A 13,400-nucleotide genomic window follows, 5' to 3' on the forward strand; every position below is an offset into this window, starting at 1 on the left:
GACATCCACCGAGGAGGTGGGACGATGAATGATCTCGCGTGTAGGTGCTGCGTTGAATATTATTTCGCAGGATCGCAAACGATGGTGGTGGCTTCGGGAAGCCTTCATCCGGCAATGGCCGACGATGGCTGACGGTGATGGATGATGACGACGAGGCTGATGTGACAAACATGCCTCGTTTCGTGCACACGCAGACGATGAGCGAGGCGGAAGGCGTTGCACCGCTGTGTTTGGGATTGGCTCTCTACCTTGCCGCTTACAATCGGGGTGAAGACGACTTTGTCAACGACATTTGGCACCCACTTATTCATATGCCATTTTCCACGCGATTAAGGAATTCACAAATACCAGCTGGTATGCTTTGAAACCTCGGTGACATTCCCTTTCATGTACTCCTAGAGCTGGGAAATACCTCCGTGTTTTAACACGTGGTGTTACCGCTTGTAAAAGGAGACTTCCACGACTCTGCGTATTAACGGACAAAATGTACATCGGAAGTGCTGAAGTTATTCGTAATTAACTTTCATTCACATTTGTTCAGGTGAACTGTCGTTGATATCCATCTCCCGTTAGTCGGGAGCGATGTCGCGCAGTTCTATAAATGCATTAGCGACAGCAAAATTGAGTACTGCAAATTGATTTATATCTTTGCCAAAGTGTTGATGATATCTCGAATTTTGTTTCATTCAAGTTCATATAATGATGACCTTCTTACTTATTTCTGCCGTAAATTAAATAAAACTTACGCGTGGAATTTCCCTGTAAATTACAGTCGTTTCATCAAATAAGTTTTCATTCCTACAATTGTTCTCGTTACACAATACCCTATTCTTGGTGAACAACATCAAAGTTGGCCTCGGCAAGGTAAAAACAACGAGGCTACCTTTACCCTACCTTTTACCCTTACCCCATTCAAATGACCCGATTACAGGGTAATTACTGGGGTACTACACATGAAAAAGGTATGTAACAGGTAAACGCTAGGTAGAGTGCTTTATTCATATAGAATACTCTCGATGATTCCAATTTTAAATGGAGGCCACGGACTGCACCACGGAGCTCCTCGCGAGCGGCAAACAAGGTATTTGGGGGTAATTCTTCTGGCCTACCTTTATCCTACCCTTTACCTTACCCCTTGGCATGTCGACACCTTTACCTTACCTTGCCGAGGTCTACATCAAAGGGCTACGCTCGTCACAGTGAGTACAGGATAATGACACTGCCCAACTATGTCCCTCATACAAACAGACGTGAGACACAAAGCCCATGATGCAATGGGGCAATGGGGTCGAGTGGTGGCACAGTGCTTAAACGACTCTCACCTGAACTCCTTTCGCATCGTAGGTAGCCAACCATGCTAATCGGAGGTGTGGGTGTTCAAACAGATACTACTAGTAAACATTTTTTCCAGCCCCTTTAATGAATCAACTGCTAGACGAAATGCTTGTAATCCAGCACTGTGGAGGCAGCGAGGGTTGGTAAATTGCTGCACAACTTCGATTTAAAGCTTTCGTGACTGCAGGGATTCATCTTCTTGGTTCTTTCGGTAAAGTCACGTAGAAGCTTGCGTTGTGGCCGAAACGTCGTGAGAATTGTATTTTATTATGTTTAATTTTTATTATTTTATTATTTCCCTTCTACGTGACTTTACCGAAAGAACCAAGAAAATGCTGCACAACTGTTGCGAAACTCCCTTCTCCTCGTGGGCGTCGAGGAGTAGCCGTACCCTGGCTCGCCAGGAGAAGGTAACACTGCACAACGAAAGTGTGGACTAATCTGCATCTGTTTCCATCTGTACGCAAGACAGAGAGTTGCCCCCTCTCGCGCGAGCGAGTTTCCTCTGGGAACTCTGGTTTCCTACCCACTTGTATAATAAATACCCACACATTGGCTGACCAATTAAAAAAGAAAAACTCGATTTAAGAACCTCCTGAACAAATAAAAAACGAGTCCTGGACTCAGCGGGGCTTTCCTGGTTAGGTAATTAATGGAATAATGTTCAATCGTTAATGCACGGCTTTGAGAATTGAGCAAGGGCTTGGTACAGCGAATGCTTTGCTGCGCCCGCGCGCACTCTATCTCGCTCAGGTGCACGTACGTACGTTGGACTTGTTTCGCACCGTATGTAGCAAAACCGTGCCAATGGGAGGTGCAGGACGTGTGCACGGAGCTCACATCTCGGTGATGGCCTCAGGCAGGTTGGCAGGCACGGCCGTGAGGCCCTTCCCGCGGCAGTCCACGATGTTGTTGGCGCACGTGCAGGGCAGGGGGCACGAGCTGGAGGCCACGCTGCACGTCTGCGTCCTGGACACGTCCGAGTGACCTGCGCCACCGCAACCACAGCCACCACCACAACCACCACAAACACCACCACAACCACCACCATGCCACCACCGCCACCACAACCACCACCACCACAACCACCACCACAGCCACCACCACCACCACCACAACCACCATCATGCCACCACCACCGCCACCACAGCCACCACCACCACAACCACCACCATGCCACCACCACCACCAGCACAACCACCAGCACAACCACCAAAACCACCACCAAAACCACCACCACCACCACAACCACCACCACCACCACAACCACCACCACAACCACCACCATGCCACCACCGCAACCACAGCCACCACCACCACAACCATCACCACAACCACCACCATGCCACCACCACCGCCACCACAGCCACCACAACCACCAGCACAACCACCACCAAAACCACCACCACCACAACCACCACCACAACCACCACCACAACCACCACCACCACCACCACAACCACCACCACAACCACAGGCCGCAAAACGTTCTCCATCAGAACGAGAGCCGACCGGCACGAGCCAATGCAAACAACATCTGTAAGTTGTCTGTTCAAATATGCAAGATAAAATATAAATACATATTAAAAATGCCCACCCGCTGAAAAACGAGCTGAATTTATTCCAGCACTTCGAAGTCAGTTTAGGAGTTATCTCGTAAAATTTCCCCCGGTGAACTCAAAAGGTGTGAATGAACTTTATTTTTTCTGGCCCGTAACACCACTTGGTGTACGAGTACCATTCCTCATGATGTTCAGGGGGCTGCAAACGGTAACCGCTGCTGCTGCTGCTCCTATGGGAGCGCACTTGAGACTATTTATGAGGTGATGAAAAGTAGCCGTACATTATTGCACCACGGCCAGAAGGAAAAAAAACCCAACAACCATTGCTCGTGCCAAGCAGAGCTTTGAAAGAGGCAGGACTTGTACAATGTATTCTGGCAGCACCGTCAACCGACGAGGCACCACCCATAATAACGTTTTTGTTGTTGTTGGGTTGTTGTTGGGTTAAATAGCGTAAATATAATAAATGTGTCGTTTAAACACACCCGACACAGCCAATTCATGAGGTTTGTCTCGTGAACAAAACGTGCCAATTGGTTACTACTTCAGCGCACCAGTGTGTTGGAGAGTAAACCCACTGCAAAATTTACAATTTGAGTGCCACGTTTTCGCTGGTGATTACAACCAGCCTCATCGGGCGATTTGCCAGAATTGAAATATTGAGAATCGAATTGAACAAGGTCACTTGGCCCGATCCTTTGCCGCGCAATACAAACGCATCGCCCCCCCCCCCCTCCATCCAGGGCTGGGCAACGGCCAGCACAAATAAGTTTGGCTTATTAAGCAAGCCCTGCAGAACATGCACCAAATTATTCTTCAATAACCCCCCCCCCCAAATCCCCTTTCCTTACCCCAAACAGACAGACCAGAATGATGAAGAATGGGCAAGCAACCCCCTTGACCGACCAAGCGTGGGGAGGCCTTCATCCAGCAGTGGATTTAAAACCAGCTGTAAGTTGTGACTATTATTATTATTAGGCTACGATAATGTGGCTTTTCTTTTTGCGTGCCGTTAATTCATGGCACGTGCATATATTCACGGCACACACAGAGATCTGCCGTGATGATTTGCCATCGTTACTCATGAGCGCACGGTCCTTTGGAGATGTTGTCTGCTTTAATTTCCTCTTAGATCAGGGTGCCCAAATCAAAATTAAACCACCCACCATGAGCGCGCAACACGATTACAACGACTCAGTTCTCCAACACAGAGAAATATTAATTTTGGGTGCTGTGACGCATTTTCACGGGGCTCTCTGTCCCCTTAAACAAAGGCGACCAATGAATCAGTCCGCTGACGTGCGCACACAAAGATCTTACAATGGCCTATCGATCGTGAGCTGTGTGACACTGCCAGGTTTGTCAGCGTAATTCCTCACAATGGCTTAATAGGCCCTCGTCAAGTTGAACCGGGCATCCAAATGAGCTCCATAGGGCTCAATGAAACTGCTATATCCCTTCTAAAAGAATAACATTCACTCGGGTTTCTTTATATATAGAAATGTAAAACAACAACAACGTGCGGAAAAACACTTTCAAATGCAGCAAGTGGACACACAATGAAAGCAAAAGAGGTTTAATTGATCATCAGTGCATTACCTTATGGAAAATGGGTTAATTGATGTTAATGAACAAGTTAGTAGACAATGTACGAATTAACTATTTACAACAGATTGCTAGCGGTGAGCAGCGGCTACTCGAATGAGTGGTATCCATCTGTGAGAGTAAGGAGGACCAGAAGCGACGACGAGGTGGTGGTGGTGGCGGTTATGTTGCGTAATCGTGCATCAAACGAAAGGTAAAACTTGCCTTCGTCATCGTCTGGAGAATAGATTCGTATAATCGCGAGAAATGCATCAGGCCCAACCAAATGCAGAGCAAACACACCGGACAATAAATCAAAACGTTATAAATTATGCATTCGTAAATTAAACCCGCGCGCGCGCACACACACACACGTGCACGTACTTTGATTTAACAGCTTTAGATTGGCTGTGACCTCAGGCTAATGACTGACAGTGCCAATGGCGTCGTGTGGTTGGCACGGGCCAAGGTGCAAGGCGTTAACTGCCCCCCCCACCCCAGTCCAATTTACACCCCCCCCACCACCCCCCCACTCTGTGTAGCCTGTGGGCTCTGGAGCAGTTGCACCGCCTGCACACCCCACAGCTACAGTGCTGGAGAGTGCGCTAGTTCAGTATGTGCTTGTGTATATACCTCATTGTGTTTTCATCTCTGTACAGACAACGGATTAAATTTAACTTGATGGATTTAAGGAGGTAGGGTGAAAACAGGTTGGAGCTCTTTTGGATAACATAATTTGATAATGGAAGGTGTTTTTAATCAGCGCGTACTAGCTGCTGATGTCAAAAAACAGATTCAGAATCAAGGGCACCGGCAAAGCAAATGTAACATAAGCTGAACAGCGCACAAATAATCTCAGAGAGGTTGCGTGCTTAGAATTAAAACTGAGAAACGGAAGGAGGACTGCATGGGACAGAGGACTAACGCAATCTAGAAACATCACGTTGACCGATTAGATAGGTGGGTTTGGGGCAGTGCAACACTGCAAGAGGCGATGGCCAGTGGTTGAGACTAGTGATGGAGTTACAGCTAAAGGAGGGAATATGGGCAAGAGTGTGTCCACTGCGAGGATGCAGCAGTGATGTCGTCTCGTTTAAAATGAGCTTGGCGGATTGCTGCGTCACAAGGGGCAGCAGGGATTGCATTGGCATGGGGAGGTCGTCATCCAGCAGTAGATAGGTCATGGCTAGCAGTGGATAGATCATGATAGCAATTAGGATAATTACATACCTTTTTAAAACAAAACAATTCTAGCAAATAATATATATGTTAAAACGATTGTAAATTTGCCTCCGAATATTGTTGTTATAGAGCTTCAAGCCTGCTAGACTGAGGTCACAGACGCGTTTAGCATTCACCGATTCAACATGCAATGGTCATCTCGTCAATGCGACTTTCGGTTTTGTAAAAACTCGTGGTAAAATTCTGGAAATACTGGTTGTCATCATGCAGGATGCTTGAGTTAAAACACATCAGGGACACACACACGCATTCCCCACCATTAGCACGCCCAGTCACCTTCACGACTCTAGCATGCATGCACCGTTTTAAGTGACAAGTGTTCTATTGCGTGATGGCGCGAGCGTGGTGCCTAGAAAACTAGAACACGTGGTCAATGTCACATTCCCTATTTGCCTACGATAGCGACTTGTAGCAAAAAAATGAATCTCTTTCTATAGAAACTTCCAATTATCTTGCCTACTTGCTGTCGTGCGGCACTTCCGCCGAATCTCAAGGCGCCGCGGATTCGCACGCGTGCGAGGAACAAGACGCCGGAGCGATTTCCGGCCGGTGGTTCTCACCTGAGCACACAAACTCCTTGCGCTGAACCTCCGCCACGTTGAGGCCACGCAGGTTGGCGGGGCTGGCGCACTGAGTGAAGAGGCCGATCCTCGGGCGTTGCCTGAGCCAGTCGGACAGCCAGGCCAGGTGGCAGTCGCACTGGAGGCTGTTCGAGTGCAGTCGGCTACGTGCGCACAAACGGCAGACAGCGGGGTCGGTGAGTTGCGTGCGTGTGCGCGTAATGTGGGCACCAGCGGGGGCCGCACACACACACACACGTGTGCGTGCGTGCGTCCGCGGGAAAGAGGAGCAGACATTCGCACAACAGGATTAGAAAGAATATCGTGAGGGGGACAAAAAGAACGTGGAACAATCATTCAAACGTTCAAGTCATTTCCTGTCCAAGTGAGCTTTGAGGCATTGCCTTATCTTCCGTTTACAGCCCCTGGGTCAGTGGTGGAAACTCCACGTTCCCATGGCGGGGACAAGTAATGTCTGTAGGATGACCAATGATGAATAAATAATTAACGTGGGGTTATTCTTATCATTGCTGCCGTCGTGTTCGAGCTCACGTAGCGTTCACAACATTTGGACGTGCACCCAATCTAGCCGCGCCTCTCCGGGCCCTTGTTGTGAAAATCGTTTGCGTAATTAATTCGCTTTTGTGATCACTGATCACCCAGTCGTGGCGTGACATCCGTGGAAGTGCAGCGACAAAAAAAACCGAGGCAAATTAGGGACGCGAGAGGCGGCCCCGATTTGGCAACCGGGCCCTCTGTTTTTTTGCGCAGTGAGCATGCCGCATGCTGCCGCTGGGGCCGCGCTCCTCTGTCCCTGGCAGGCACGCGCGACAGTTGGTAACGTACGAATGAGTCGGCGGACATATATCGGTGTGTGCGTGTAATTGTTAATGACGAGGAGACCGCACGCATCGGACAGACCGTTGCCAGTGGGAGGGAGTGGACGAGATTTTCAGGGTTTTTTTTCCCCACCGCGGTGGGCGTGAGGTTCTCCGCTGGCGGCTATGACCAGGGCAAAGGGGGGAGTTGGAAAGGGGAGGCGAGTGTGTGGGGGGGGGGGGGGGGCGTATTTCCCCCTGCTGCCAATGCTCTGTAAAACGTATTAAATTAGCACGTCAAGCATGTGTGGGGAGGCGGAGGCTTTTAAGGAAATTAGAAAGCTGGCCTATCTAATTTGTCAGTGAAACATTCATCATAGGAGAGTCAAGCATCCTACAACATATCATCATGTCAATTCATAAGCACTCCCCCCCCCCCCGCCCCCCCCCCCTTTACCGGGTAGAGCCACTTAGCATGCAGTGAATAGCGTTCTCTCTCGTCGTGTGACAAGGCTCCCCAGCAAAAGCCTTCTTCTTTATTGCGGCTATCATTTAGCCGCGAACGTCGGCAGACGTGACGTGATGATGTCTAATTTGTTAATGCACCTCTTGCTGCGACGAATTGCGATTTAAAAAGGGGCAGCGTGTCACGGTAACTTACAATGTCCTTAGCTTGGGCATGTGGTTGAAGCTCGCCACCGACAATGAAGTAATGTTATTGTTATTAAGCGTGCTGAAACGAGAATGAAAAATGAACATATGGTTAGGCCCACTCGTGTAAAAAAAACACATTTAAAGACCATTTTCTCTTGAAGCACACACGGGTAATGCCAAGTTTCTACTCTGGCCATGGTAGATTTAGCGCACATTTGTTGTAAGAAAACACAGAAGAATAAATTATAGCTTCTGCTAGTTTCAGAACGAAAAGTTACCCACCTCAGCCCTCAAACGCGGTCGCCCGTTTCTTTCTACATCGTTTTCAATTGTGCGCAATAAAACGAGCTAAATAATGTACGGGCACACCTTCCCCTGTTTGAAATCCACCAACAAACAGCGCAGGAAGAGTGATGCATTAAATTAAGGTATCGCTGTATTCATCTCCTGGGAGGCACTGTCGTCTGAAAAGGTTATCCCTCCCTGTGAAATTGATTGGGCTGCGCATTAATATAAGTGTGGCTTAACCCCAAGCACTGTGTGTCAAAGCTATTACAGAGGGCATCTGATCTTTTTGCCACTCTGAAGACTCAGCACTCGGAATCAGCTGTGGATTGTCTCCGCATTATTCCGATCGTTCATCACGTAGAGAGAAAGCTCGCTGTAAAATTGTTTTGTATATGCGTGCTCTGTCACAAAATGCAAAATCGCGCTCATCTTCTCTCCTTAAGTAACCGTTCGGATTGCGCGGATGTTTCGAAGCCTACTGTTTGCACACTCTGTAATTGGAATGGCATTTTCTTTGTCCGGAACAAGCAATAGACATTAATGGGAAACACAAATGCGGATATGGGAAATAAGTAAATAAACCCAAAAACGTTGATTATGAAAAATATCATAACGAAAACATTCGCTTGTACTAACGAGCACTTTACAGCCTCTGCAGCAAACCTCCAATATATTTTGACAAACACCGGCAAATGCGTACAGGACATTCAAAAAAGTGTCAACTCACAAGACTTCCAGGTCACGCAGAGCACGGAAGGCCCCATCCTCGATGCACGAGATGCGATTGTTGTCAAGTTGCCTAGAAGACAGCGACAGAGGAAGAACAGAGAGACAAGCGCACAGCTCACGGAAGACAATCAGGCGGACAGCCTCCGCAGGGCAGAAAGGCTCAGAGCGAGAATTCTCTCGGCCGAATCCGGTGACCGAGTCGCGTCCTCGCCGCTGTCGCCGCCGCTAACGCCGGCGCGGCAATCCCCGCCGCCTGCGCTGAGAGTGGGGGCGAGGCGACTCGAGGGTGCTCCTTTTCTAACGGGAGGCACGGACGATACGAGCGCCGTCCCCGGCGCAGGCGAGCATTAAAAAAATGAATCGCGCTAACGTAGTAAATATTCATGCTGGCACCACTGCTGCCTCCCCCCCCCGCACCACCACCCCCCCCCCCACGTTCCTAAGCGCCAGCAGCCCAGACCCACGAGCCCTTCCACCCATCCTCCCCCTCCTTCTTCTTCTTTCTCCTTTTTTTTTGGCTCGTGACTTAGTAATTTCATTAAGTAAAGTCGCTTATCCATTACGGGGCTTTTTTGCTGTCATGTCCAAGGCAACAATTTCATTAAGAGAATGGGGGCCATAAATCAGTGGGTTGCTGCTCCAGCCTTTACTCTCTTTCCCCTCTTTCCCAGGGCCCATCCGCCACTTATTATATTTTGCCAAAGGTAGGCCGAATTGAATTTTAATCTGGAATAGGCTCTGCAAGTTGGGGTAGGAGTATGCGCAAAGTTGCCATGCCAAGCGGATGACATCTCGTAGCGGTGGATTGTACAAAAGACGTGATCCTGTCGATCAATGTATATTTTTTTAGTGGAGCGAAAGTAAGGATCGAACAAAAGAGTCTTATTTTGGTAGTGTACGCACGTAGCATTTTAAACTTAACTTAAGTGCAAATGTTTATCAATTAGCAAATTCACAAGCTTCACATTGACCAAGGAAACCTGAAGAAATGTATTTAAACAAAATGACCAATTTCGACACGAGCAGGCTAGATAGTTACACAAAATGAACTCATACTAAATACATGTGCCACCTTTAATTCGTTGTTTTTGTGTTTATAATGCTTTAGATCAGGAAAGGCAGCCATGTCTCTAATTATCACGGTGTCACTTTGCTCTCAGACGTCCTTCAAAATCTCTCAAGTTGCCATTAGAGGCAGCTTCCATTCAGCCTAATATACATATACAGTAAAACCTTGGATTGCGAGCATAATTCGTTCCGGAAACGTGTTTGTAATCCAAAGCACTCGTATATCAAAGCACTCGTATATCAGGTGTGATCACGTGACGCTCGGCAGACAAAGCGTATACACGTACTACTCGTATTGCAAGACCTCGCTCGTTTATCAAATTAATATTTATTTAAAAAATTTGCTCGTCTTGCAAAACACTCGCAAACCACGTTACTCGCAATCCAAGGTTTTACTGTATATATAAAAAAAAATCCTGACCCGAATCCTGACACTGCATTGTTCCACCCATCGTGTGGCCCTGGGGGGAAAAAAATCTAGACGGCTTCGTTCGCATTACTTATCGACGCATGCACAGCAACGTGCGCATGTATACGGGCTCATTGGAACATGTCACAGAGTTGGATGCCCCTACGGTCTCGGCAATTCCTCTTGTCGGAAACGGTCGGGCGTGCTGGTGGGACCAGAAAGGGTGACAGCACCAGGGCTGGGTGGCCCAAAGACAGATGACTTATTTCTCGCATTCCCTTCCTCATCTGCCTTCCTCTCCCTCTCCTTTTCCCCTCTCTCCATTTTTTATCGTATTTTTTCTTTTGTGTTGCGTGGGAAAAATGAGCTCCACCTCACCTGCAGCTTTCAATCACTCGGCCGTCCATTCATCCCCCCGATTCATAACAATTCCTTTCACAGCTTTATCACGAAGGCAAACATGCACACAGTTCACCTGACGTACCCTATAAATTGTATTATATTTAAACAATGTGTGTATTTTTCCTAAAATGCCTTCTGAAAAAAGGGATCTTTCTCGCGTTCTTTCTCTCTCTCTCTGTCACACAGGCTTTACATGCGTGTGCTTTACAAGGATGCACATGCGTCGTGTTTGCCTTAACAACGATAGAGCTTCAGACAGCGTTCGGTAACATCACCATAGATAAACGTTATGTCCGTCTATCGTTGATGAATTTGTGCCAAAATTGTTTTTTACGAAAAGCCGTCATGCTGGAATGAGTGCATTGTCACGGAAAACAAAGTTAAGCGTGATTCACGGCAAGTGCTTCCAGCGATTGATAATCCACGCTTCCAAGAGTAAAACATTACGGCCGTGAAAAAAACCAAGCCCAAAACTTTTGTCAATGCATTCGCCAGGCCAAGTGCCAACCCGAAAGATGCCAAGGGAGCCGCAATTTCTCTCGATTGATTAGTTTACGTCTTATTAAGTACGGAACTCTAATCTATTAATGGAACATTATTCTCCCCCGTGAGCGAGCGCTGGCTTGCATCTGTCAGCCAGAAATTTTACATCATTATCATCATCCTCTTAATTATATTAACAAGGACGAATGCACCCTGGCCAAAAATGGTGCAAGTTACAAACAATACATGTGGCACGCTAATTGTGGGCCGGAAGCTGTTGTCAGGTGGTTCGACACTTGCGCTATGAACCAAGCGAGACGAGAGTTTAGTTCGTGGCCACGGCTGACATCAGCGGCGAGTGTTCCCTCGAGCAACTCCGCCACTTCGCCAGCCTGACAGTGACTGACGTGATCAAGTACGACCCCCCCCCCCGCCCCCACCGATGACTGACACAGTGTGGGGAAAGCCTTCATCCAGCAGTTGAACAGGCTTCAAATGCCAATTGTTAACTTACTTGTAAAGAAGGTGCACCTGCTATGATGCACCTGTGTGTGCAGTATGATCAGAATATTTATTCCAACTGGAGGAATCCGGTGAGCTATCAAGCTCTTTTTCTCCGCCAGCAGAAGCGGGTACGCTAAGTGCAGGTGCGTGGTATAGGCGCGCAGCAACACCCACGTAACGTAACGAGTGCCTTCGTTTTTTTTCTTTCTCCCCCTTTTGTTAGGAAACAAATATTCTGCATTGGGGAGCGTATGGGGAGTACAGCACTGCGGTCCAAGTGGATGGGGAAAAATACATTATGCATGCAGGGACCTTCTCCAATGCAGAGCCACACACATTTAAATAAATAAGTCGTCGCGCAGTGAGGGGAAGGGGGGGGGGCAAAAGCAAAACAAAACCCCCTCTCGGACAGACCAAGGACGAGTCGAGGAGCTTGACAGCAGACAAGCGGGCGGCATTTACATTTTTTTAGCCCAAACAACCTCCGATGGACCCGTCAGAAGGTCGCCCCACGCCGTGCCGCTGCGCACAAGGCACGGCGTGGGCAGGGTCGGGGCAAGGAGGGACACAGGAGGGCACATGCCCAGCCAGCGTGTCCAGGCCCTCATTGCCCCACCCCCCCCCCACAATTTGATGCCAGTAGGAAAGTTTAGGGTGCGTCTTAAAACGGTGTTTGGATGCCGTATTCGCTGGTGTTGTGCACTGTGTAATTGTGTGCGGCGGTGGTGGTGGTGGTTGTGGTGGCGCTTTGTAAAATCTGGCAATGGGCCAGGGATCTTTCCCCCGCCCCCCTTCGCAACACCGGCTTCTGTTTTGTTATTGCAGCAAAGTAGGTGTTGATATCTGGAGGGGGAACACCCAAACCGTATGACGTGGCAGTTGTAACGAAACGTGATGTGTTTTTTGGCGATGACACACGGAGTCGCTGTTAAACTAAGGTCAGGGCTAACAAAACACAGCGATGTGAGTGACCACTGGAGTTTTTGTTAACTTACGTGACCAAGTTTTTATAGGGGGAAAAAACAGGTATTGGGCAGCTCTATCAGGTAAAGAAAAAAACCGTGACAAAGTCATGCTTGGCTGGTTATTAGTCACTGAGGGCACTGCACTAAATCGTATCATCCTCATGATGAATCACCCAATTACATTTCTAAAATAAAAAAATAGCTGCAAGACATGCGCATACACATTTTCCTTGTACACACAAGTCACACGACATCTGCCTTATATAAATAAGTAAAATTTATTTTTAAATTAAATTGAACGCTGCTAAATAAACTTCATTGCTCACAGATTTTTGATGTCCGTCACGCCACGGAACGCCTTCCTGGGGATGGCCTGGATCAGGTTTTCGCTGAGGTCCCTGTGTGCAACAAATCGACAAAAAAAAACAAAACAAGCAAAAAACACTCAGTGGCGCAACTTCAGCATCAATACGTACCAAGAAGACCTGTCCCTGAAACAATCCATAACAATCTGAGCAAATGCATCGGACAATCGTGGCACAGGCACTTAGTGCCAAGATAAAAAAATTCAGCGTTATGGATGTCCGCTTGCTGTGGAAATAGAATGGCAAGTGTTGGAATATTATTCACTCGTGATGTCTTCGCTGTTTCTGTGACTGGGCAAAGGCAGTGCTGAGCAAAGACGTGTTCAAGGTGAAAACAATGCAGCGTTGGGGAAAGCAACGTTACGTCACGGTGGCTTTGGAAACCCAATCAAGAAAACCCATTCACAAAAAGCATCTAACAAATGATTGAGT

The 13,400-nt window shown here is 47.9% G+C and overlaps 1 protein-coding gene across 1 annotated transcript in view; it reads right to left on the minus strand.

Moving 5' to 3' along the window:
- Positions 1 to 13,400, minus strand: part of LOC133343488 (slit homolog 2 protein-like) — a 187,947-nt gene that overhangs the window by 57,818 nt on the left and 116,729 nt on the right. Inside the window, 6 exon segments of the mRNA XM_061553143.1 lie at positions 2,176 to 2,323; positions 4,707 to 4,718; positions 6,284 to 6,447; positions 7,763 to 7,834; positions 8,771 to 8,842; positions 12,930 to 13,001. Coding sequence (XP_061409127.1) covers positions 2,176 to 2,323; positions 4,707 to 4,718; positions 6,284 to 6,447; positions 7,763 to 7,834; positions 8,771 to 8,842; positions 12,930 to 13,001 — 540 coding nt within the window.

The sequence above is a fragment of the Lethenteron reissneri genome, chromosome 17 (assembly GCF_015708825.2).
Source record: "Lethenteron reissneri isolate LAM-NWPU_2019-01 chromosome 17, ASM1570882v1, whole genome shotgun sequence".
In the NCBI taxonomy this organism is placed as follows: Eukaryota; Metazoa; Chordata; class Hyperoartia; order Petromyzontiformes; family Petromyzontidae; genus Lethenteron; species Lethenteron reissneri.